This window comes from Lepisosteus oculatus, chromosome 13 (assembly GCF_040954835.1).
Source record: "Lepisosteus oculatus isolate fLepOcu1 chromosome 13, fLepOcu1.hap2, whole genome shotgun sequence".
Taxonomy (NCBI): Eukaryota; Metazoa; Chordata; class Actinopteri; order Semionotiformes; family Lepisosteidae; genus Lepisosteus; species Lepisosteus oculatus.
In genome coordinates this window covers 16678292-16701727 of record NC_090708.1, presented here as the reverse complement: position 1 = coordinate 16701727, position 23436 = coordinate 16678292, and the positions used below count along the sequence as shown (strand labels likewise).

At 44.3% G+C, this 23436-nt stretch overlaps 2 protein-coding genes across 3 annotated transcripts; one reads left to right on the top strand and one right to left on the bottom strand.

The window, feature by feature from the left end:
- The first annotated feature begins 170 nt into the window (after window positions 1–170).
- On the top strand, window positions 171–11630 carry trim69 (tripartite motif containing 69). The gene is made up of 6 exons (XM_015361431.2): window positions 171–1573; window positions 4876–4971; window positions 6852–7085; window positions 7548–7570; window positions 8175–8290; window positions 9604–11630. The coding sequence occupies exons 1-6, from the start codon at window positions 1139–1141 to the stop codon at window positions 10146–10148; spliced, it is 1449 nt and encodes a 482-aa protein (XP_015216917.1). The 5' UTR covers window positions 171–1138; the 3' UTR covers window positions 10149–11630.
- Window positions 11631–12512: 882 nt separating this feature from the next.
- Window positions 12513–21611, bottom strand: LOC102687504 (oocyte zinc finger protein XlCOF8.4-like). Of its 2 annotated transcripts, none has more exons than XM_015361375.2 (4): window positions 20544–21611; window positions 18644–18780; window positions 17288–17390; window positions 12513–15010 (listed from the first exon to the last, which is right to left on the bottom strand). In XM_015361375.2, exons 1-4 carry the CDS (start codon window positions 20845–20847, stop codon window positions 13815–13817), a joined length of 1740 nt encoding a protein of 579 aa, XP_015216861.2. In that variant the 5' UTR covers window positions 20848–21611; the 3' UTR covers window positions 12513–13814. The 2 variants fall into 2 exon arrangements, with proteins under 2 accessions (XP_015216861.2, XP_015216862.2); XM_015361376.2 differs by having other exon boundaries at window positions 20638–20765.
- Window positions 21612–23436: the final 1825 nt, after the last annotated feature.

Sequence of the window (23436 nt, the reverse complement as noted above, 5' to 3'; positions counted from 1 at the left end):
GAAAGTCTAGTCAAGAGCCCTTTGTTGATGCATTATGTTAAAAACTACAGTTACCTGACACCGGAAATGCCCTGTTAGCTTTAGCTTGTTAGCGTGTTTGTCTGATTTTTGCTCTCTTGTGATCTTCCTGCCTATCCTGTTATCGGCACTGCAGATCAGAGTTGCACTGTCTGATCTGTTCCTGGGAACTGCAGAGGCCTGTGACAGATTGCAGTGGGAATCTTGGCCGTTGCTTGACTCCAGGCAGGGAGAGAGCTTCTTTCACTCGCATTGGGGTGTTTTCTGGAACAGAATGCCAGGAATGGCTGGGAAAGTGCAGAGCTGAATTCTGCACTTTTATTCACCATAAAAAAAGGACAAACTCTGTTTGTGTTCTCCCAATAACAGTCCTGTATAAAAAGCCTGCTACAGTATACTCTGCATCTCTGCTTATGATCCAGCTTTTTTATTTTAACAGTTGGCCTATTTGATTTAAAAACTAAAATTGATGTATTTAAAATTCCAGCAGTACCGCAAAGTGCCACAATCCTAAGTGTTGTTTGGAGTAGACGGTAGTGATTTTAATGGGGGGGTAGAATGTTCTAAAATAAAAAATGGTGATCTCAAATCTTGCTTTATTATGCAGCACAGCACAGAAACTGTATTGCAGTGTGTCATTCTGTACTCTGAGTTGCTCTGTGTTCACCACTGGACACGCTGTGCTGAAATGTACTGTACTTTACTGCAGTGTGCTATACTGTACTGCATGATTTCATACTGTAGTATTTGGATATCTGTGGTGCAGTTTATTACAGGAAGAGCCGTTGCCAGGGAGGGGGGGGTATATGCGAGTGGATAAGGAGCTCGGCTCTTCGGGCAGAGACCCAGCTGCAGGCGCAGCAGGTGACGTGTGCGTCCAGTCAGGCAACAGGTGTCGGCACATGATCAGGGAAGCCTGCCTGCTGCCGTGTGGGAACAGGATCTGACTGCGGGCTCGGAGGACCCCGCGGCCCACCCCTTCCCGTCTCCCAGTAAACAGGAAGGGCTCCAGCGGAGGGAGTGGTCTGCCCAGTCGGCCGGAGAGAGCGACCGGAGGGAGGAAAGAGAGAGCGATCCAGCGAGGAAAAGAGGAAGCGCAGGGAAAGAAAAGAGCGGTGTGATGGCCGGTCCCCCACAGAGCCCCTCTTCCAGGCTGAGTCGAGACCTGAGCTGCACCATCTGCCTGGATCTGTTCAAGCAGCCCGTCTCTCTGCCCTGTGACCACACTTTCTGCCAGGCCTGCATCTCGGCGTACTGGGAGGATTCCCCCGCCCGCGCCTCCTGTCCCCAGTGCAGGGCAGTGTTCCCGGAGCGCAGCTACCGGCCCAACCGGCTGGCAGCCAACATCGTGGAGGCCTACAGCCAGGAGACGGGGCAGGCGGGCCGCGCCCCCCCCTCTCCGGCTGGGCCGCAGCCGCTGTGCTGGCGACACCAGGAGGAGCTCAAGATGTTCTGCGAGGAGGACCAGGAGCTGGTGTGCCTGGTGTGTGGGCTGTCCCAGGAGCACAGGAGCCACACGCTGGTGTGCATCGGCGAGGCCGTCCGGAGACAGCGGGTGAGTGCGCCTCTGGTCTAGCTTGCATCTGCCGGGTTTCCGAAAATCACTAAAGATCTGACTTTCATGATTGGAAATGTCCAGCCTTGCAGGCTGGGGGGGTGAGAAGGGTGGCCCTTAGTTGTTTATTTCTATTTCCACAGTCGAGCTACTTGCAGGAGTGGGGTCAGGTCTCGCTTGTACAACTACCCTGATGACGGATGATGAAAACTAGAAAGTGCCCCGTTAGTCAGGATTTTTATTCATTTCTTTACAGGGCTTTTAATAATAATAATAATAATAATAATAATAATGAACTTTATTTTATATAGCGCTTCTCAAAGCGCTTTACAGGATGACAATAACAATAAATAAGAAGACTACAACAATAAATAAGAAGATTTCACAAGATAGGACACAATTATAATTACAACAATACAACAATAATAATAGAGGAGACTGTGGAAGGTGGTATTAAGAAGAGCAGAGGGGTGAAGAATGGAACCAGTTAAGTAAAGGCTTTTCTGAAGAAGAAGGTTTTGAGTCTGGATTTGAAGGAGTTTAGAGAAGGTGACTCTCTAATATCCTTGGCCAAAGAGTTCCAGAGCTTGGGGGTATAGCAGGAGAAGGCCCTGTCACCCATACAATGTAGACGGGCTTGGGGGACAGTAAGGAGGGCAGAATTTGAAGATAATTTTCTTTTAAAGAAAATGGCATGTACTCTAGTTTAAGGTGGCTAGTGATGCAGCGATTAGCATTGCTGCCTCACAGCACTTGGGTCCTGGGTTCAGTTTGCTTGGGTTTCCAATGAATACAGGCAAATACAGACACTTGGTCCTTATAGGTTCTGTGATCACTCTGAAAAAAAAATCAGATGCCATAATTCAAATTGTATACCATGCGTCCATTTTCTGACAGCTTCATCCAATTCAGGGTTGGGTCAGGGAGTATCCCGGTGAGCTCTGAGCGCAAGGCAGGGTACGCCCTGGACAGGACGCCAGTCCATGGCAGGGCAGAACAAACACTCACACCAGGGCCAGTTTTCTCAGAGACCCATCAAACCTACTGAATAGGAGAAAACCTAGAGGAACCCAAGGCCTCAGAGCTGCGAGGCAGCAATGTTAACCACTGTGCCACTATGTTGCCGCAAATTACATACCATTTTCTTTAATAGCCCGATTCACGTTCACAGATCTCACATCTTTCATAAACATCTCACAACAGAGAAACTGTTTTTTCTGCTTCTGAACACCTCTTGCTGTGGAGAATGTGCTCTATAATAATAATAACATTTAAAGGACATCAGAGACACGTGGTGATGAACAGGCTGGATCAGGTGCGAGTGCTGAGTGCTTTGCAGTGCTTTTGAGGATCAGCAGTAATCTGATTGCAGGCACCTCCCCGACGAATGTTTGCCAAGTTTAAGGCATGATCTGGAAAGACAAGAGCGTGAGATTGGCCCTCATTAAAAACAAGCTTGGCACCAACCTTCTATATCATGTACACTGCATTTCCATAAATTTGCTGTGCTTTTTAAACATAACATCAATGTACCAAGACACCTGTGTTTGAGCCCTAAAGTCCTCCAAGCATGCTTCGTGAACTTGGATTATGTTAACATAACTCTCCAAATCAAATGAAAAGGAAATGTCAGAGTATGGTATTGTTTACAGAGGTGATACAAAAGTTTGTGAACCCTGTAGAATTTTCTAAATTTCTGCATACATTTAACCTAAAATGTGATCAGATCTTCATCTTAGTCATAAAATAGATCCCAATAAAACAAATAACACACAAAAGGATATACTTTTTCATTGATTGATTGATCAAAATGATCCAACATTAAATGTCTTTGTCGAAAAAAGCCTATGCTTACAATAACTGGTGTGACCCCCTTGAGCAGCAATGACTTCAACCAAACATTTCCGGTAACTGTTGATCAGTCCTGCACATCGGCTTGGAGGAATTTTGGCCCATTCCTCCTTACAGAGCTGCTTCGACTCGGTGATGTTGATGGGCTATCTTGCATGAACTCCCTGCTTCAGGTCCTGCCACAATATTTCTATTGGATTAAGGTCTGGACTTTGACTCGGCCATTCCAAAACGCAAAATGTCCTCTGCTTCAACCATTCTTTGGTAGCCTGACTTGTGTGTTAAGGGTCGTTGTCTTGCTGCAAGACCCAACTTCTGTTGAGCTTCAGTTCACGGATGGATGCACTGACATTGTCCTCTAGAATTTGCTGGTACAATCCAGAATTCATAGTTCCGTCGATGATGGCAAGCCTTCCTGGTCCCGTGGCTGCGAAACAGCCCCAAACCATGATACTGCCACCACCGTGTTTCACAGATGGGGTGAGGTTCTTATGTTGGAATGCAGTGTTTGGTTTTTGCCAAACATAACGTTTCTTATTTATGCCAAAAAGTTATATTTTCAACTCATCCGTCCACAGAACATTCTTCCAGTAGTCTTCTGGCTTATCCAGGTGGTCTTTAGCAAACTTTAAACGGGCAGCAATGTTCTTCTTGGAGAGTAGTGGCTTCCTCCTTGCTGTCCTCCCATGCAGACTATTCTTGTTCAGTGTTTGCCTGACGGTGGACTTGTTAGCCAGTGTAAGAGAGACCTACAGATCCTTAGACATTACCCTGGGGTTCTTTGTGATCTCCCGGAATATTATACGCCTTGCTCTTGGAGTGATTTTTGTTAGACTACCACTCCTGGGGAGAGTAACAATGGTGTTGAATTTTCCCCGTTTGTATGCTATCTGCCTGACATTGGATTGGTGAAGCCCAAAGTCTCCTTTGATCGAGGCATGGCAGGCATTGCGTTAACAAGCCTGTGGGGTGAAGACCAGACTTTGGTAGTGAAGACTCAGGTTTATGTTTTTTAAATAGGGCAGAGCCACCCAAACTCACACCTGATTGTCGTCACATTGATTGACACTCCTGATCCCCTTAACTGAACTGATAATTCTAGAGGTTCACGTACTTTTTCCGACATTTTGATCAATAAATGAATGAAAAAGTATATCCTTTTGTGTGTTATTTGTTTTATTGATTCTATTTCTATTTTTGTAACCCGGCCGCTGAGCCGAGGGGCTCAGTGACCCACAGTGTAACCTGATTGCTGAGCCGAGGGGCTCAGTGACCCCCAGTGTAACATGGCCGCCAAGCTGAGGGGCTCGGTGACCCCCACTGTAACCCGGCTGCCGAGCTGAGGGGCTCGGTGACCCCCAGTGTAACCCAGCCGCCGAGTGGAGGGGCTCGGTGACCCCCGGCGTAACCCGGCGTGCTGAGCTAAGCGCTGCTGTCTGCTCTCCCGCTAGGCAGTGCTGGAGGGCTGTCTGGCTGCCCTGCGGCAGGAGGTGCAGGCAGCTCTTCAGTGTGAGCAGGAGACGGAGGCAGAGGTGAAGAAGCTGAAGGTGAGAGGCAGGTTTTCTTTCACTTGTCCCATCAGTGTGCCAGCTGGCACTTTGTCCACACTGGAGAATGTGTAGCAACACATCTGACAACGGTCAAGCATGCTTTCTATGTCTTTGTAAGTCACTTACAGGAAAAGCATGAGTCTGGTTTGGAGGTGTAACTGGACTGTATTGTTTGTCCCTTTTTGTCTGGTCTTAAGTTGCTTATGACTAAAGTGACCCATCTTGAACCGAGAGCCTCGGACGCAAGGATCCATTTCTCCCTCTGTATAGTTTACTATCTCTCTTCATATGTATAATCTAACTTCCTCCTTCACTCATGCTAAGGTGCTAGAAATCTCCATTTCTCTTTTTTAAGCTCTTTCTGTCATCTTCCTGTGACATAAGGGGTTTCCCTGTCACACAGCTTGTGACCAGTTCAGCTTTTTGGAACCGTCTTTCACGGATGTTATTCCATGCTAGATTCAGTTTCGCCTAGCCAGATGAGCTCTTTTACTCATTGCTACATGTGTGCTTTAGGCTTGGTTTGCATGCTAAGGCATGTCCAAAGTAAGCTCCAACCTTCCTCACGCTCGCAGTGGTCAGTGGCTGTGAAGTTGGCCTGGACTGCCTGGGTGCGCGTGGTCAGTGAGATCTGCAGCAGGCTGCTGCTGAACACTTCCCTCTACTGCTGCCACAGGGGGCTAGTAGTACAGACAGATGTGGACAAGGGCCGTGCAAGTGTTATAGGATGTTCACCAAATAGCGCACATCTTTCCTACACCAGAACAAGGGCGGAGACAAGTGTGTGGGTTTGAACACTTACTAAATCTCTGCATGTCACAAGTTACTGAAGTGAAGGGGGAAAAGTCTCTGCATTGTGTGCACCTGGTAATTTGCTTGGGGGAATTGTGCAGTCTCCATGCCCAATGTATGACCTGTATTAATAGCTGGGGAAAGTATTGGAGACCGGGCAACAGAGACAAAGACTTTGAAAACAGCTAGGCGTGCCAGTCTCAGCATTTTGTTTTACATTATTTTATTGGACAGGGACAGCGCACAGCCATTAAGCTCCATCAGTGTTAGCTAACAAACTAATTTACATCTGCAGTCCTTGGGCAGGACACAAGCACCCAGCAAACCCAACAGTGACACCAAGAGTCAGATTTAAGAGATGCAGCTGCCACGTCTCTCTGGTGCATCGGGTTAAATGTTTACACAGGGGGATGTGCAGGCCACAGCTTTAAAAAGGTACGTTTTGTTATTACGTCAACAACAACAGAGCCCCCCCAAACCAAATAGAATGGGACTGTTCTGCTGACTGCAGAAGTAAAGGGGGTTCAGGGAGGGAAAGCAGCTGCAAGTTGCTAGCACCCAGCGTGTGTGTGTTTTATAATAATAATAATAATAATAATAATTGCTTACACTTATATACAGTAGCACTTTTCTGGACACTCCACTCTAAGCGCTTTACAGGTAATGGGGATCCCCTCCACCACCACCAATGTGCAGCATCCAGCTGGATGATGCAACGGCAGCCATAGTGCGCCAGTACACTCACCACACATCAGCTATCAGTGGGGAGGAGAGCAGAGTGATGAAGCCAAATCAGAGAGGGGGATTATTAGGAGGCCATGGGAAATTTGGCCAGGACGCCCGGAGTTACATAATGTCCCCATCACTATACTGGGGCATTCGGACCCACGTGGACCCCTGCTGGCCCCACTAACACCCCTTCCAGCAGTAACCTTAGTTTTTCCCAGGAGTTTTTCATCCAGGTACTGACCAGGCTCACACCTGCTTAGCTTCAGTGGGTTGCCAGTTGTGAGTTGCAGAGTGATATGGCTGCTAGCCAGTGATAAAATCCATTTTCTTCCCCCTGTTGGGGGGGTGGGGAACAGGAGCAAACGACGGACATGAAGGGTCGCATTGAGGCGCAGTTCGGCGAGCTGCACCAGTTCCTCGACCAGGAGGAGAGGATGCTGCAGGTGCAGCTGAAGACGGAGGAGAGGAGGGCTCTCATTCAGCTGGACGAGAGGAAGGCCGTGCTGAGCCTGGAGGTCTCCCGGCTGCAGAGGGCCCTGGGGGATGTCGAGGAGAGGCTCCGGCAGCAGGACGCTCATGTGCTGCTCACGGTAACCGCAGTAACGGCCCTGGACCGGCTTCGCAGCTGTGTAGACAAAAACCGCCTATGAAGGGGATTAAATCATTCTTTCCTTTTTCTGGAAATATGAAAATGTGTGCTCATTTCACAAAAAACATACACTTTTTATACACAAAAAAGGCATTTTAAAATGAGGGTGAAAAGTAGTTTCACTTTACTATGAATTTCATCCAGTGAATGTCTGAAGTCAGAGGTTTTAAATTTCTCAGACCAAAAACAGGTCATAGCTTGTTTATTTTTCAAAAAAGCGTAAGTCAAAAACTGGACTTCAAGAAGTCAAGATGTCATTGAACTGTAATGCAAAACTTTTGTTATTGTTGGATTATAGAAAATTGTATTTGTTCTAAGTAAAATGGGGATAAACTTGCTAAGATTTAATTTTTAAAAGTGTTATACTCCGTTCAGTTCTAAGTTCTCCTGTGTTCTCTTGCAGAATGTAAAGCACCTTCTCAACAGGTGAGTGTTTCTTGCCATTGCCATTCCTACTGAGAGCTGGCAGCGTCAGTGACAGGGAACTGTGCTGTGTGTTGGCTCTTTCCTTTTTTTGGAATCCGCAGTAATTTCCTGTGATAAAATCTGTTCTAAATTGTTAAATTTTTCATGAACTCGGCTCAGTGTTGAAAGCCCTGTACTGCCCATGGGAACAAGAATCTGTTGAATATTTTAATATCTCTTTAATATCTTAGTGGAGTTTATGAGAACTCTAGGAACAATTATTCACCACTCATATCGTATATCCTTTATTATATATGTGCAATGAATAATATAACAGCAGTGAAAGAAAATAAAATATCTGAAATCCAAAAACCTGAAGACTTGAGCTTAAAATCTGTGATTTTAAGGTTTTGTTTTACATCTGCCAGGTGCGAGGAATTTAGATTACTCTTGGCTGGACTATAGTGTCACTCCAGAGATACGTCTCTACTTCGTGTTGTCCATTTATTTACTGGATCCTGTTCATTTGTAAAAAAAAAAAATATTTTTCTCTGTCCAGGTCTCTTAAGCAGAATAGCCTTGTTTCCTTGGCGTCTCTGCTGAAGGGTTCTGTCTTGTTCTGCAGGCCGCAGGTGAAGTTTGAGAAACCGGAGCCGGTCAGGGTTGGCGTAAGCGAGGGGAGGTTCGCAGGGCCTCTGCAGTACAGAGTGTGGAAGAGCATGACAGCTGTCATTCACCCAGGTACAGCAAAGGCAGGGGCAGCGCATGGTGTCTGTGTACCAGGATACGTTCACATCACCCAGGCCGACATCTCAGATTGTAAATCAAGCCTACGGGAAGGGATCTGAAGAAAAAAAAAATCGGTCATTAAGTAGTCATCCAGTAAGCAGGGAGTATGAAAACTATTCAGTACTTGCTGCCTTTCAGGGTACAGCTTGTCTGCAGCATGCCAACATTAAAAAGCACAGGCTTGTCCTGTATCGTGCAATGTTAATAACTGGCAGATCAGAAGGTATGAAAATAAAGAAGGCTGAAATGTAAGTGAGAAACAGTGATAAATATCATAATCCCCAAATACTGGGGATCATTCATATTCCTCTTCTTTAAGCTCTTTCTGTGGCAAAAAAAAAAATTGACCACACTATTCCAAATGATATCTATTAGTAAAGCTTCTAGTGACCCCACTGGTCTTGGGTCCTGGGTTCGATTGCACTATGGGGTGTCTCCTGTTTGGACTTGTTATTCTGTGCGGGATTTGCTTGTTTTCCCTATGGCCATGTGGGTTTTCTCCATAGACTCCAGTTTCCTCCCATGGTCCTAAGACTATACTGTCTGGGTAAATTGGCATCTCTAAATTGTCCCCATATGTCCGTGTGAGGGCACATGATTGTGTGCCCTGAGCTGGAGGGCTGTCCCCTTTGTGGTATGCCCTTCCCAGTGCCCGTAGTCTACGAGGTTGTGATCCAGCCCATCTTGACCCAGCGTTGCACCAAGTGGTTACTAGAAATGGAAGGCTAGTTCAGACCATGTCATTTTAAGGCTAGATTAAAATGTGCATTGTGTTGCATTCATTTACTTTTTTGCATTGACGCATGGTAGACAGTGCTACTCCACCATGCGAGTCCTCTTTCTTGCACCACAGACAAACAGCGTGCTCCTTTGACAATGTCTCAGCTCTCTGCTGCTGCTCAGCGGCGTTCTGGGAAAATATGGATGTGCCGCTGTGTGTCGGTCAGAGCTCCTGCCATGGTGCAGTTTATGCAAAAATGACTGGGTGCAACTGAACAACTCCCACTGGCATATGCTCTGACGTGTAGGACTCTCCAGAACCAGACAAACATGTGCAGACAATACTGAGCTGTAACTCTAGCCAGTCATTCGTCAAAAAGCCTTAAAAGTCTATTAGCAATAAATAGAATTCGAATGCCACCAAGCCTGTTTTAGGACTTGTTATAGTGTCACAGAAGGTCACTGGTTCCATGACAGGTGTGGACCTTTAAAACACATGGTCCAAAGGTCAGCATCCCACACTGACTTTCTTTTCTCTCTTCAAGCTCCTGCTCCCATTACTCTGGATCCAGACACCGCCAACCCCTGGCTCAGTCTGTCTCCCTCTCGCAGCTGTGTCAAGTATGAAAACCATTACAATTCATTGCCGGACAACCCAGAGAGGTTCAACCCTGCCTTGTCCCTGCTCGGCTCTCAGGGGTTCACCTATGGGACGCATTACTGGGAGGTGGAGGTGGACAGCATCACAGTGTGGACAGTAGGTGTGGCTTGCGAGTCTGTGGCCAGGAAGGGGGTGATCAAAGCTTTGCCTGCAAATGGCTTCTGGACTCTCTCATTGTCATATGGGATTCAGTACATGGCAGGAACAGCACCACCAACCATACTGTCTCTGGAAGTCAAGCCCAGCAAGATCGGAGTCTTCTTGGACTGTAAGAGGGGGCTGGTGTCGTTCTACAATGCGGATGATATGAGCCACGTCTACACCTTCAAGGATAATTTCACAGAGAAGCTCTTCCCCTACTTCAACCTGGGCTTCCTGGACAAGGCCATCACCAACGAGCCGCTGAAGGTGTTCCTCCCGCAGGTGTGACGAGGGGCGGCCAGCCTTTTTCCCTGGTCCCTGTTCCTTTTCTTTTATGTTAGCAGACAAGATGTTGTACCCAAACCAAGTCCGTTAGTAGCTGAGTCAGGAGCAGTGGTGAGCAGCAGACCCAGATTTGATTCATAGTTATCAGCCGCTGTCTCGCATACCTCCCCCGTGTGTGTGCTGTGTGTGACAGTGTTGCTAACAGGAACAGGGTGCAGCTAGGTAGCACTAAGCCCTCAATATGTTGCAAGTGGGTGGGAGCTTTTCTGTAAAGTTCACTTGTGGTGCTTGGGACTCAGTGGGGATCCATGGTCTCCAGAATCAATGTGTCCTGCAAGTATTTTTGCCACCTTACAAAATAAAATAAAAAATGTGGGACTTGTTTTGAGGGGGGGTAGGGCTGGTTGTAGTGCATGGGGTTGTGGTGCAGTCTTTAGTTATTCTCTGCAGGGGCTCCCATTTGCAGTTACTGTATTTCTCTTCTCACAGTATTTCTGCTACATGTCTGCTTTCTTTGAAACCGTACTCCATTCTCAATTCCTGGAACATCTTGGCTGGACACATGGGATCAAAACCTAGCCAATCTGAGCCAAACACTGGACAGGTGGAAACCCTGTCTGGCATTTTGTGAATATTGTGAAGAACCCAGCAGCTGCTAGAATAAGACTGCAGGAAATGCTATTAATTAAGGCAGGCATACAGGTGATGTACAGAAGCCCGTCAGCACCCTGGGGATGTTTTGCCTGCCTGTCTGTAGCTTGTAAACTTTTGAGAGGTGTTTGCTGTGGCTATTAATACTGATATTGTCAATGTACTGTACTGTGTGAATTTCTGAGATAACTTTGAAGCTACTATACTGGATTCACCAGAGAAGAAAAAGTATGTGCACGTTATTTTGGATACTTCATGTTATACATTTAAAAATATCATATATAATTTTAGAGTGAGATTTTAGTGAACAAAATTTCACAAGTACTTACAACATTCTCTATATGTGAAATAATGCCACAGAGACTATTATATATTGCTTATGCCGATTCCTTTTTTTGATGTTTTAAGTTTCCTGTATAACTATTATTAAATATTTTACATACTGTTTGAAAAATGTATCTAGAATTGAGGTTGCAGATTCAAGTATTTGGTTGGTTCCAATAAGAAAAACCACAAAGAATGTGAAAGTGAACTTTTTGCTTCTTGATGTGCAAATACTTCAATATGAAATGAAATTAATTTCTACCTTGCTTAAATCCATACTAATACACAAATTCATATTGGTATCGTCCACCATTACGCCAGAGCCCAGGTATGAGTGTGTGGGCTCTGGTGTAATGGTGGACAAGACAAAAAGGAGATTCATTATCAGTTGTGCACATTAACAATCAATAAGAGTTAGCAAACAGGCAGTCACATTGCAAGTTGGATGTAAACACTAAAATACATTTAAATAATAAAGTCAATATCTATTAAAAAACTTGAGATTTATAATGCAAATGTTTTTTTTTTACGAAAACAGAAGTCAAGTTAAATAGTAACATGAACATGAACAGGACTGGAAGATCTGTTTTTCAGGACACAGCCACAGGCCGGTCTGCTGGTGTGAAATGGGGGATGGGACAGCAGTTCAGAATGTCACCCTTCTCCTCCCTGCTCTGGAGCTCATGTTGGGCGTGCGTTTGTGGGGATGCACCTGGGCACGAACTGCTGCATGTCTGAGGACACTGCGCGTGAAGGCTGGCTTTGGCTGAGTTTGGAGAAGTGGAGAGCTCTGTGGAAAGTACCATATCGCAAGGAATATCCTGATTCCATAAGGAAGGCCAGTCCAGGACTCCGCATCGTGTGACCCAGTAAGTATTCAGGTTGGATGAGGACGAATGGCCAGTACATGTTTTCAACCTCGATAATGTTCTTACGCCTTGCTCTCGGGTGTTGGACTGTGGTGAGCTGCCAGAGTACATAGCCACAGTGGGATCCTGGGTTTCAGAAAAAAATGAGGGGATATTATCTAGAAGACCTTTGTCCTCACAGGCCTTGAATAGGGAAACTGAAATGCATATTTTGGGGATTGAATGCTATTGTATAGCAGTACTTGACCAGCATTTATAGCCCAAGGTTGTTGTTTAGGGCAAGTACTACAAAACAACAAACCCTGGGGTACAAGTGCAGGTCAAGTAATAAGACACCTGTACCCCAAGGTTGTTGTTCAGATGAACCAGATAGTTCAGATGAAAAAAGATTCTGACACCTGTTCTGAGTCTCTTTTTCGGCAAATACAACTATTTTGTGTTTATTTCTGACTTTTTATAGTGCTTTTAGTGTTTTTCATATAGTAAGTAGTACAAAAGAAAAACCAAACAAAACTGAAAAGTATGATTTTTCACAAAGAACAGGACTTTATTACATAGCTCAGGGGTGTGACATCTCAATTTGAGTAATTGATGTTTATTATAGTATTTCTATTGGAATTTGGAATGCATTTATCTATTTTAACTGGAAACAGTCAGATAAAGATAATTATATATGTCTAGATACATAAAACATGCCCAGCTACTTTCTACCCTAAAAGGCGACAGAGCCTTTTGCTAAGGGCACAGGTCTAGACTTACCCTGCATCCTATGCCAACCTTTCACTTATTTAGTCAAATCAAGAAAGAGACAAATCTTAGCCCACCTGCTTTTAGATAGGCTGTTACATCTGCACAAAAAAAATCAATATGTAATTAAATTGTCACTTTTACTGAGGAGGGCTCTGGTGATTGTGTCCGTGTGTGTCTGAACAATCACCTGCCCGTGGTCCTCATGTCGTCAAAGCTGGGGGTGTCTGGGATACCCTTATTGAGCATCCTGGGCTTCTGGGTCTTTGAGGAACCTTAAAGTTCTTGCAGACTTGCAGGAGGACTCCAGCACTGCACTGGCTGGTGGCCTGATACTATTCCAGGGAAAGAGACCCTGACTCCCCCATCAGTGCAGCTGGGAAATCCTATTCCTTGAATTTGTGTGCTGCCAGGGTCCGTGCTGCACAAGAGAGTTTATAGGAGCCGCTCTGCCTGAGTCTGGTGGTCTGCCAATATGTGGTCTTGAGGGACTATGTCCTTGTATCTGACAATGTTAACCTTTGGAGCTCTTCACAGAACATGGGGCCTCCTGCTTTTCTCTGTTAAGAGATCCTGACGGTTTTCTGAGCTGGTATGGATGACTTCCTGTCAAAGCCCACAACACTTCCTGTTTTCCATGCGCTATCCAGCACTTTCCCCTACAGTCTCACTTAACCTGTCCTGGCAGCCTTTACCAAGTGAAAACCAGATCATACAATGGAAAACTCAAAAAGGGACTGCAAATGACACAAATCCTTTAGATTTCCACCTAGTGTTTTAATACCTTGTGCTCCTTGTGTAACACTAAAACAAATGTATCAACCTGAATGAAAAGTTAAGCTTTCAACTCTACACGTCTTAACGCACACTATCAATGGTTTGCGGTACCCAGGTCTCCACAAGTACTGAGGAAAAGTTATTTTATAAAATATTTCTTCATGACTGTTAACTGCGTAAACAACCTGGCTTTCCTCTCTTTGTACCTGTACAATCATCTAGGCTGCTTTGGTCCTGAAGACGCAGCACAGCGTGCAGTTAAAAACTTTCTCCGCGCCGGGACTCTGAAAGCACTGGCACACTAGGTGCAGCTGTACTGTCTCTCTCGACTGTGAACTTCCCAGTGAAGTTTTAGGCTGTGCGGATGAGTAAAAGTCTTCCCACACTGGGCGCAGCCGTAAGGTCTCTCTCCACTGTGGGTCCGCTGGTGAACTTTAAGGTCGGCCAAGTGCTTAAAGCACTTTGCACACTGGGCGCAGGGATACGGTCTCTCTCCCGTGTGAATGTGCACATGTTTTTTATGGTTTGCAAACTGCCTGAAGGTCTTCCCACAATAGGTGCAGCAGTAAGGCCTCTCTCCAGTGTGAATTCTCTGATGTACTTTAAGATTTTGTATATAACTGAACGTCTTCCCGCACATGGTGCAGGGGTAAGGTCTCTCTCCCGTGTGAATCCGCTGGTGTCCTTTAAGAGAGTGCGGTGTTCTGAATGTCCTTCCGCACAGCACACAGAGATTGTGTCCCTGAGTGTGGCTGCTGGTCTCTGCCGAGTCCTCCCTCACAGGTACTGGTGTCAGTGCGCTGGAGGGTCCCCCACACTGTAAGGATGGGCTCCCCACTGTGCCCGAGAGAGGCCTCAAAATCATTTCCAAGTCCTGAGACAGATTCTTCTTGATCACGTACACGGGCTGCTCCTCTCTGCTTTCCGAGTCCCCTCTCTGTCGTTTCCACTCATTGTGATCCAGCTCAGATCTCTCTGCTACACTGTGCGCGGACTGTGGCTCAGTCTCATCTTTAATGTGAATGGAATCCAACATGCAAATCCCTGGATTAGTGTAGTCCGAGCATAGACAGGATGCAGGCCGGTTTCTATTGCTGCTCTCCTCTTTAATCTGCACAAACTGTGTCTGGGTTTCATTCTCTATGGTGTACACTGACTGGAAATCAGTGTCCTGTTCCACAATGTCACAGGAATCCAGTTCATTTCTCCCCTCTGTACTGTGACCCTGCATACTGATAAACCCCATTTCACTGGAGCGTCCTGTGCTCTTCTCGGGAGTATGAAGCCCATCTGGCCGGAGGTTAGACCCTAATGGCCTGAGCTCCTGTGCCACAGATTCAGACTCTGCTCCTCCGAGCCCTTCTGCACACCGCCTGCTCCGGTGCTGCTCTTCCCTGTCTGGCGCTGTGGGCTGAGAGCCCCGCTCCCACTCACAGGGAGGCTGGGCGATGGGAGCCCTTTCCCCAGGGGCGACGGGAGCGCAGGCCTCGACGACTCCTGGGGAAAGACGAGAGGGCGAAATAACAGACCGTTAGGAAGACAATAATGAAGTGTCATTGTGCCGTATACAATATAGGGACCATTATAAAACTACAACAAAAGAATAATGAATAACCCAGTACCCAATACAATTACAATAACCTTGATAACGGATGTTTTAATATATTGTATTCAGAGGTTATCATAATTGTATTCAACAACAGGAATAAATGAACCCCAAACTATCATGACAAAGACATGTTCAGTATTTCCTTAGATAACTTGGAACCATTCTGTGTTCTACATTTACTTACATGTTAAATGCTTATTAAATAATATTTATATTAGCTTTCCTTAGTTTTAACCTCACAGCATTTTCGGACCAGGGACATGTCGAATGTATATGCAGTTCAATGGTAATGCTTGGCTCCAGGATGTCTTGTTACAAATATTACTGATGAAGCACAGACACAACATATTAATAATAATAGTGCTCCACCATGCTCACCACACATCCACTCTCAGTGGGGAGGAGAACAGAGTGATGAAGCCAATTTATAGATGGGGGATTATTAGGAGGCCATGATGGGTAATGGCCAAGATAACTCCCCTGCTCTTTTTGAGAAACACCCTGGGATTTTTAATGACCACAGAGAGTCAGGACTTCGGTTTTACATCTCGAAGGAAGGTGTCTTTTTACAGTATAGTGTCCCCGTCACTATACTGGGGCATTATTTATAATAATTAATTATAATTGCTTACACTTATATAGCGCTTTTCTGGACACTCCACTCAAAGCGCTTTACAGGTAATGGGGACTCCCCTCCACTACCACCAATGTGCAGCCCCACCTGGATGATGCGACGGCAGCCATAGTGCACCAGAACGCTCACCACATACCAGCTATCAGTGGGGAGGAGAGCAGAGTAATGTAGCCAATTCATAGATGAGGATTAATTACGAGGCCATGGTTGGTAAGGGCCATGACGCCGGGGTTACACCCCTACTCTTTTCGAGAAACGCCATGGGATTTTTAATGACCACAGAGAGTCAGGACCTCGGTTTTACGTCTCAACCGAAGGACGGCGCCTATTTACAGTATAGTGTTCCCATCACTATACTGGGGCAGTAGGACCCACATGGTCTGCAGGGTGAGCACCCCCTGCTGGCCCCACTAACACCTCTTCTAGCAGCAACCTTAGTTTTTCCCAGGAGGTCTCTCATCCAGGTACTGACCAGGCTCACACCTGCTGAGCTTCAGTGGGTTGCCAGTTGTGAGTTGCAGGGCGATATGGCTGGTGGCAAATGATATTTAATATTGTTGCAAATCTCCACATGTTTCTGTGCAGATCTACTCAGAATGAGGCAATAAACTTACAATATACAGCACTGTTTGTCACCTTTTAATAATCAAACATGGTTTCAATTAGCCGTGCTGATGAGCTGTGCTGTGGTCTTCCCCGTATCTATTCATTCAGGCTAATTCTGAACACTATATGCCCATGACTCATACATGAAGCATTCAGAGACAAGATTCAGACAATTACTTTAACTTTGTAACAGTTTAAAACATACAAAGAATGTTTGACCAATGTATCTTGTAGCAGTCTAAAATAGTATCAACACAAGCATAGTGTCAATTTGGAGGCGATACAGCTTTTTTCTTTTCTTCTATCGGTTAGGATCTTGTGCTTTAACTAAGAGTAATAGTCTCAATTTTTTTTTACTGGTTAAAAACCTTAAAACAAAATCAGTTTTGCTTTTCATATACAAATAGAAAATTTCACAGTGGCAAAATCTAAGTGTCAATGGGACATTTGGGTAGCATCTGAAAATGCCTTCTTTTAGTGTTCTATTTTTAAAAACACAAATGTTTTATTTATCCAAATTCTATTCAGAAGATTTCACCTCATTTCAGGTGATGCTTTAAAAACATCAACTGAAATAATACCTTGAACAGAATAAAATCAAAACTCCCAAAGAACATAGAAGTAGGACCGTTTTTAAAATGCATTTCGTTTAATTTTCTACTGCTTCAACTACTAAAACAAAATCATAAAAATTTGTAATACCCCCAAAACATATCAAAAGCAATGGTAACAGTTAGTCCAGTTACACAAAACAGGATGGTAAAGCAGCTCGGATTGATCACTGCTCTGTGAGTTAAGCCAAACTGCTTCCTTATGAAGATACTACCAGCTGTGCATGAGGACATCTGCAGCTTGATGCACTGCTGTGCATCTTTAAGTCACTTTTCAAGCAGATTCTGGAAAGGGTTGTGTTCCCTACACTTACTTCTCCCCGGTGCTGCCCACAGGTCACTGTGGGCTGAGTCCTCCTCCGGTCTCTCCTCTTTGACGAGCAGTGAATCAGGCCTGGGCTCCTCCGTGGCTGTAGACTGTAAGAGAAGAGTAAGGGTTTACTCTGAAAGGATATCCCTTCTGTCTAGTCACCATTAGTTCAGTCATCGGTAGACACACCAGGTGTTTTGACATTGCCGATGGAGAGCTGTTACCAATCCCTTTACAGCTTAGGTTTCTGGCTAGAGTCTAGATCACTTATCACTTATCTACAGCAGAATTTCTCTACCCTCCTTTCAGAACATGCTTGTAGAATTTGCATGGACAAACATGCATGCTGACATACATCCCCCTCAAAAATGATCCACCTCTGAAAGTTTCAGGTGAAGGATGAGCAATTCTGAAATGATATTTACAAGCAAAAGTAAAGTGCAAGTTACAAGTAAAAGCTCAGTGGAGAAAAAAATTCAGTAGCAGAAAACAAATTTAAATAGATACAATATATACTCAGAGACACTAAAAAAAACAGCAAACAAGTATTGGAACCAGTAGTTCTGGTTGCCTTTTTTATATCTGCTGGCACAACAAAACAATAAAACAGAAGATTTATTGATACAGTGGTGTTTAGTAGGGAAAGGTCCTGACCAGGGCAGAGAGCTGAGTAGAAATTACACTACATTATTTCAGTCTTTGCATTTGTTTCTGATTTTAACACTGAGATAAGATATTAAAATGCTGAGGTACAAGGAAGACAGACATGGAACAAGAAGTGCATATTACTTTATTACCTTCTGACAGCCTGACTTTGTAATGACCTGTGCCCTACAGCTGGCACAGTGGCAGTGTGAGCCTCAGCCTGCAGTGTTTGAGGGCTATAGAACACAGCTCATGACAGATTATGAGAGATTCGATTCAATTGCTGCACAGAAGCCATAAAATAATTAGTCAAAAGGCCAAACATGGGAATGGATCTCCGATGAACACAAAATTCCAAAGCCTCCCTAATGTGTTGGGGGCCTATCACCCCAAACAGAAACACGGAGTTACCATGAAGAAGCAGAGCATCACGGCCTAACATTTACCAAACCACCACGACACAGGCAGGATCACTGCATACATCTTTTACTGTCACGTGTATGACTACGACTTTCCCTAAACAATTATTCGAGGCCTTTGCAGATTCTACCTCCAGACGGTTTCCCTTTCTGACTGCCCACTGCACTGCAAACTAAAACCCAGGACTGTGAGCAGGCTGCAGCTCTGTCCAGTCTCCTCTGTCACGGACAAACCCCACTGCCGGGTCAGGTGGATCAGGAATAGAGTCTCGGCAGGATCCTAGGATGCGGCTGACCTCCTCTTTAATGATCACTGCTTCCAGGTCAAGCATCTCCTCCGGAACGCTGTCAGGAGGCAGTTCTGTAAGGTCTGCAGACTCCTCGGGTGCCTGCTCCTCAGCGTCCCTTGGTCTGCAGTGCTGTGCCTGCCGACCTGCAGGAGGGAAAGAAAAGAACTATGTTAGAGTCAAGTACTGTGGGGACTTAACTGGTTTACCAACTACATTGGAATCTACTGTACATCGTTATAATAGATTAAAAAGAGCAGAGGTCCTACTATAGGCCCCTGTTGTACACCTCTATTAATATCACCCTAATTGGAGCATTCAGTTAAATGCACCCTCTGTTATCTATCCAATAGGCAGTTCTCAATCCAAATATATACATGTTCCTTAATGCCTAAGACATGAAATGTCAGAATTATTTCTATGACGAACTTTGATAAAGATATTTGATAAAGATGAGAACATATAAAAGTCTAAATATGACATCATATGCTCTGTTTGCATAACTTTTTTCATAACTGCTGCCACTTATTTAAAGAACTAACATGTTAGTCAGACAAGGCCTATGTTTTCTAAACCAATGACTATCCCCTAAAATCCAGTTTCCATATAAATGATCCTTTAATTTATTTTTTCAACAGTAAAAGACGTTGAGAAAGAAAGAAAAATACTTTTTGGTTAAAAAAAGTCTTGGATTTGTTTTGTCATACTATGTTACAGACAGGAGCTACATTAGCAATTTTCCATTCAGTGGGTATTAACCCTGTCTTGAGCGACTGTTGCGAGAGTTTCATTAATGGCCTTGTTAGAGGGAAGTACAGTAGGTTTAGTCAAGATGGCTGTTCTAATCTGAACTACATTTCAGAAAGCTATGACCATCCATCCTCCATCCCCTGCCCCACTGGTCAGCTGATATTAAAACCAGGAATTGAAATCTTCCAGGGTTGTTCTGGGAGTGGGAGCAATGAGAAAGTGACCAACAGATGGCTTCCTGGACAGTTTGTTGTGATGTTTATTTGGAGGGGGCAGGGGGTTCTGAGTTTTGGAAAAAGTCAGATTTTTAAAATTAACTGTTTTTAGCTTAGCTGCCCAGATTTTATAGAGAAGGGTTTAGGGGAAACTGGGAAGGATTTAGCTAGGTATTTGTTAGGTTCTGGTTTATTTCCCTCTCATATTATATGTAGGAGCAATTATTTTTTCCTGATGGCTGTGTGGTATCTGTTTTTAGATGTTACCTACAGTATGTGGGTATGCCCCAGGACAGAAAATAAAATCTTGTTTCTTTACCTACAATTGGTAGGCCACCATCTGGCACTGAAGGTTTGTCTTAATACCTGTAATGCTGTTGACAATTCTGTGCCAATAACATTTCATGAAGAGCTTTGTTTCCTTCAGCCTGAGGCATGTTTCAATTTCTTCCTTGATAAATATTTTGTATAGCAACCTTTTCCCTTAAATAAGTCTGCTATTAGTGAAAAATAGGCAATCTTTTTTTACATCTTCTCAGGTTATTAATGTCAATTCATGCATATTAACAGGTCGAGCAATGCTCAGTATTTATTTTTTTCTGTTAAAGTTAGGGGAGGGAAACGTTTATTTGAGTATATTGCGTAATGGCATTAACCACCTTTTATTAGTACGGATGACTACATAAATGGCAAGGGAACAAGTAAAACGTTTCGTCTGTGGAGCCTTCTTCAGGTGTGAGTGGCTACACAGCTGAAACGTTTTTCTTCTCTTTTCAGCATGGGATAAACTTTTACTTGTTCCTTTGCAGCCTACGCATGCTGACGCAGCTACCTATTAAACTACATGAATGGCAAACATAAATTAATATAATCCTAATGATTTTTATTCAGTTAATTAATGGATGGGGAGAGCTGTAGCCGTAAGATGTAAACGGTTAACTGACCGGCACCTGTCTCTCCCAGTGCGCTGTCTTCGCACACCCGGACTCCGACACGACCCCGGCTCGCAGATCGCGCTGCATGTCCGGCAGGGCTCACCCGGTCCCCTCGGTCCGCTCCGGACTCGCATCCCGAGAAAAGCAGCCTCAGCTTCAGAGCCTGGTTTTCTTTCTTGTAGTGGGCTATTTCAACCCGGAAAGCAGAAAAACTGCCCTCGACAAGGTCCGTTATTTCACTCACAGCTGCATTAAGTAAAACCTCCATAACAGAGGCGAGCCGGGTTTGGAAAGCTGCTATGGAGTCCGCCATTGCGCCGTCTGGGACCGACACAGCCTCTTAACCTGCTCCAAAGAGACAGCCCGGTCACTTGAAGCACAGGCAAAGAGTGACTGTCTTCCTCTCCAGGGATATGCCGTGTGTGAATGAAGACCTGTCAGAAACACCACAGTTCTGCTGTGCATATGCCGAGAGCCTCAACACAATGGCTAACCTAGGTCCTGAAAAAATATGAAATTACATGTCCGTTCACAGTGACCCGACAAAAAAATCGTTATAGCAAATTAGTGTTTCGTTTTTTTTTTTTACATTTCACAGAGATGAGAATAATGTCCTTTGTCTCGGCGAGTTTAATGAAGTCGGGTCGTAATGTATTTAGAAATTTCAGCCCCTTTCCACCGTAATTGCGAAAGAACAACAGAATCAAAGACCGGTGACACCGGCAGATTAGGCTACACAGTATTTCATGCATCTATGGCATCTTCAAGCACAAAGACAGAAGTACAAAATGAGTAAATAGCCTAATATATACATATAGTTGGGATACAGAAAGAAATAACACTTTCTTTAACAATATGTACACTCCTATATAACGCTTCAACACAAATTTCGGAGAAAAATAAATCTGTCCTTAAGAAACCGTAAGAATCGTACGTCATCAACTCATTGCGAAATGCGACTAGATTAACATCGACTATGCGAAAGACAGCACTTTAACATGCATTAAACACAAGGTGACCTGCCAGCAAACCCAAGCAAAGATTATTATTGTACTTGAAATAGAGTTCGACCTACGGAAGCCTCTTGCATACAAACAGCGAATCGAAGCCCAACGCAGGAAATTTAAAGCATCTTGTAAAACAAACTTTCCAAACTGTAGGACTGGTTTGGATCATTAAAGGAGGTAGATGTATCTGCTTCAATTATGTGGCTGCGTATTCTTTTAAGAGTTGTACAACCCTTTGTTTAAAACTGCCTTGGTTTTAGCCTTAAATACACCTGCCTCTGGCTTCACTGCAGATCTTGAAGCTATCCCGGTTACTTTGGGGATTGTAATACGTGTATCACTTCATCTCATACACTTCTTTATTGAAAACTAATAACATTTCTACTCTGAATATCTTTTGCTGCTTCTATGTTGTTTTACCAAACCTCTTTGAGGACCATGTACAAACTAAACTAATTTACTAACTATAGAAATATGTATAAATTGTTGGTTGGCTTAAAGTAAAAAGAACAGTGGTCCTAATACAGATATTACTACCCCTCTACTTACATCACCCCAGTTTGAGCATTCACCCCTTGTCTGTGCTATTTTATATGGGGAGGATCTGTGTGACTTAGGGTACCAAAGGGTACTTACAAGGAGCACTGGAGATTAGCAGGTGTTTAACACCTGAAGGATTATAAAGTTTTCCTATGAATTAAGAGGTTCTTGTTACACCTGGCCTCTTGGGTACACAGACTGGCTTAGATATTCTATTAACTGCACAACTGTAATTGTTCTAATTAATGCTTTTAATGAATTGAATGTATTGAGTAATCAACTGTATATCGGGCTAATGGTTTAATTGACTAGTCGGGTCACAACAATGACTTAATGCCTGGGTTTTGTTTCGTGCAATTATGAGCACAAGGCATCATAATAAAAACTCTGGCAGCACAGTAGATGCTGTGGTTAGCATTGCTGGGGTCCGGGGGTCAGGTCTGGACCTGGGGGCCCATCTGTGTTCTCCTCATGTCCTGTGTTGCATGTTCTCCTTGTGTTAGCGTGGATTTGCTCTGGGTGCTCCGCTTTCCTTTCACAGTCCAAAAACATACTAGTAGATTAATTGTCTTCCGGGAAAACTGGCCTTGCTGTGTGTGTGTATATGTCTCTGTCTGAGTGTGCCCTCTGATGGGCTGGCGTCTTGTCCAGGGTGTACCCCACCTTGAAACTATTTCTTGCTGGAATACGCTCTGGCTCCCACACATCTGTATTGCATAAACAGGTTACTAAATAGATGATGAGAATAGACAAACTTTATTGTCTCCCTAGGGGATTTCTTTAGGACACACAGCATTTCTGTACATCAGAATACATTACACATCACGTCTTGCACATGCATAACTCATTACAACAAATTCACACAACACAATCGTAGTTACAGTACAGTTTAATGTTACAGTATAATCGGTTTATACTGACACAAGATCTAGGAGAATGTTTCCTAACCCTAGTTTTAGGGGGTCAATAAGTCTGCAGGGTTTCATTCCAGCTCAGCACTAAATTAACTAAATCAGCCCATTATTGCCTAATTGACCAAATTTAGCAGCTTATCCCAGCTTTTCAGGTGCTGCCACTATAAAGAGACCCAGAAAAACTGCAACTAAATTTGAATGAAAAACCAAAAGTATACAATTACTCCAGGACCAGAATTGGTCAACACTGCTCTACCTTAGTCCAAGGCCACTTCAAGAGAGAAGGTTTTATATACTGTAGGTCATCATTAAATCTCTAATTTCAGAAGACATGGAATAATCAGGCCATTTGTTGAAACATAATTTAGAAACCATTTGGAATCAGTCCTAGTATGTTTCAGCTCACAGTGATCAGGGTTTCCTCATTTGGATACATTACTT

Bases quoted from the DNA above. Each gene is read 5' to 3' on its own strand.
- LOC102687504 (XM_015361375.2), bottom strand. From the start codon at position 20,847: ATGGCGGACTCCATAGCAGCTTTCCAAACCCGGCTCGCCTCTGTTATG. The intron at 17,391-18,643 runs GTCAGCCGCATC...CTTCTCTTACAG, and splicing joins CAGTGATCATTAAAGAGGAG to TCTACAGCCACGGAGGAGCC. The intron at 15,011-17,287 runs GTAAGTGTAGGG...GTCTTTCCCCAG, and splicing joins GTGGGCAGCACCGGGGAGAA to GAGTCGTCGAGGCCTGCGCT.
- trim69 (XM_015361431.2), top strand. From the start codon at position 1,139: ATGGCCGGTCCCCCACAGAGCCCCTCTTCCAGGCTGAGTCGAGACCTG. The intron at 4,972-6,851 runs GTGAGAGGCAGG...GGTGGGGAACAG, and splicing joins CAGAGGTGAAGAAGCTGAAG to GAGCAAACGACGGACATGAA. The intron at 7,571-8,174 runs GTGAGTGTTTCT...CTTGTTCTGCAG, and splicing joins GTAAAGCACCTTCTCAACAG to GCCGCAGGTGAAGTTTGAGA.